Source organism: Galeopterus variegatus, unplaced genomic scaffold (genome assembly GCF_000696425.1).
Source record: "Galeopterus variegatus unplaced genomic scaffold, G_variegatus-3.0.2 Scaffold2169, whole genome shotgun sequence".
NCBI classification, from domain to species: domain Eukaryota; kingdom Metazoa; phylum Chordata; class Mammalia; order Dermoptera; family Cynocephalidae; genus Galeopterus; species Galeopterus variegatus.
The window spans coordinates 193,916-195,330 of record NW_007728280.1 but is presented as its reverse complement, the minus strand read 5'-3'; the positions used below and the strand labels follow the sequence as shown (position 1 = coordinate 195,330).

The 1,415-nt window shown below is 53.6% G+C and overlaps 1 protein-coding gene across 3 annotated transcripts in view; it reads right to left on the bottom strand.

The window, feature by feature from the left end:
• The window catches only part of ARHGAP8 (Rho GTPase activating protein 8), a 108,385-nt gene that overhangs the window by 59,646 nt on the left and 47,324 nt on the right, over positions 1-1,415 (bottom strand). For all 3 annotated transcript variants that reach the window (XM_008580841.1, XM_008580842.1, XM_008580840.1), the window contains exon 4: positions 804-935. In XM_008580841.1, coding sequence (XP_008579063.1) covers positions 804-935 — 132 coding nt within the window. The remainder of the gene's footprint in view (positions 1-803; positions 936-1,415) is intronic.

Sequence of the window (1,415 nt, the reverse complement as noted above, 5' to 3'; positions counted from 1 at the left end):
TCATCTGTCAAGTGGGGCTGCCAACCTCACCAACACAAAGCACCAGAAAGGCCCCTGCAGGCTGTAAAGTGCTGCGCAAGCAGGAAGGGCATTTGGTGAAGGAAGGGCTGTGTGGTTGTGTTAGACTGGGGCTTGCCAAATCTGGCCAGCTGCTTTTATACAGCCTGTGAGCTAAAAATGGCTTTGTATTCTTAAGTGGTTAAAGAAAAAAAATCAAAAGAAGAAGAGTATTTCATGACACGTGAAAATGACATGGAAGGGCCGGCCCGTGGCTCACTCGGGAGAGTGCGGCGCTGGGAGCACCGTGGCCACGGGTTCGGATCCCATATAGGGATGGCCGGTTTGCTCACTGGCTGAGCGTGGTGCTGACAACACCAAGTCAAGGGCTGGGATCCCCTTACTGGTCATCTTTTAAAAAAAAAAAAGAAAACGACATGAAGTTCTCATTTCTGCGTCCACAAATGAAGCTTTACCGGACCACAGTCCCGCCTGCTCGTTTATGTACCATCTGTGGCTGTCGCGCTACAATGGCAGGGTTGAGTCACCAGGGAGCCCAGCAGCCTGCAAAGCTGAAATGTTGACTGTCTGCCCTGTAAGAACGAGAGAGCTGACCCCTGCCCTAGATGCCAAAGCAGACATAGTCCCTGGCCCTGAGCGAGGTGACCCCACCCACCCAGCTTGCTCTCCACCCCGCCTGGCCTTCAGTCTCTCCCCCACCCCCGACTGCAGAGCCCGTGGCCCCACAAGTCACCGACGACCCCTCCTGCCACTCTCGCCTGCACCCGCGGCTCACGGGCACCCACCTCCTGTCAAACTCCTTGTACGCGCTCTGCAGCCAGGCCAGGGACGGCTTGTTCTGGCTGCTCAGCCCGTAGTGGAAGTAGACGATGGTGTAATCGTTCTCCACGTATTGGTCCAGCGTGTACTTCAGATACCTGGGCAGGAAACACAAGATGCGGTCATGACAGTCACCTGCTCATCACTGAGACCAAATGTGCTTTCCTTAACAGCAGCTGTGGTCAGCAAGTGGGTGCTAGCACCGGGTCAGGCGGGGTCACATCCAGGGCCACCTGGAGACTCTACATGCCAGGGGGCCTGGTCCTTGTGTGAGAATCGACCTCTGAGGCTCAGGGGCATTAAATAACTTGCCTAAGGTCACACAGTTGGTAAGCGGATGTGGTAGGCCAGAACACGGCCCCCAGAAAAGACATGCACATCACGTCCCTGGAACCTGAGAACGTGACCTTATTTGGAAAAAAGGTCTTTGCTGATGTGATTAAATTAAGAATATTAAAGAGAAAGAGCTGATCCTGGATTATCCAGGTGGACCTTAAATGCAATCACATAGATCCACGTGTGTGTGTGTGTGTGTGTGTGTACTTTTTTTGGCGGCTGACCAGTATGCGGATCCAAAC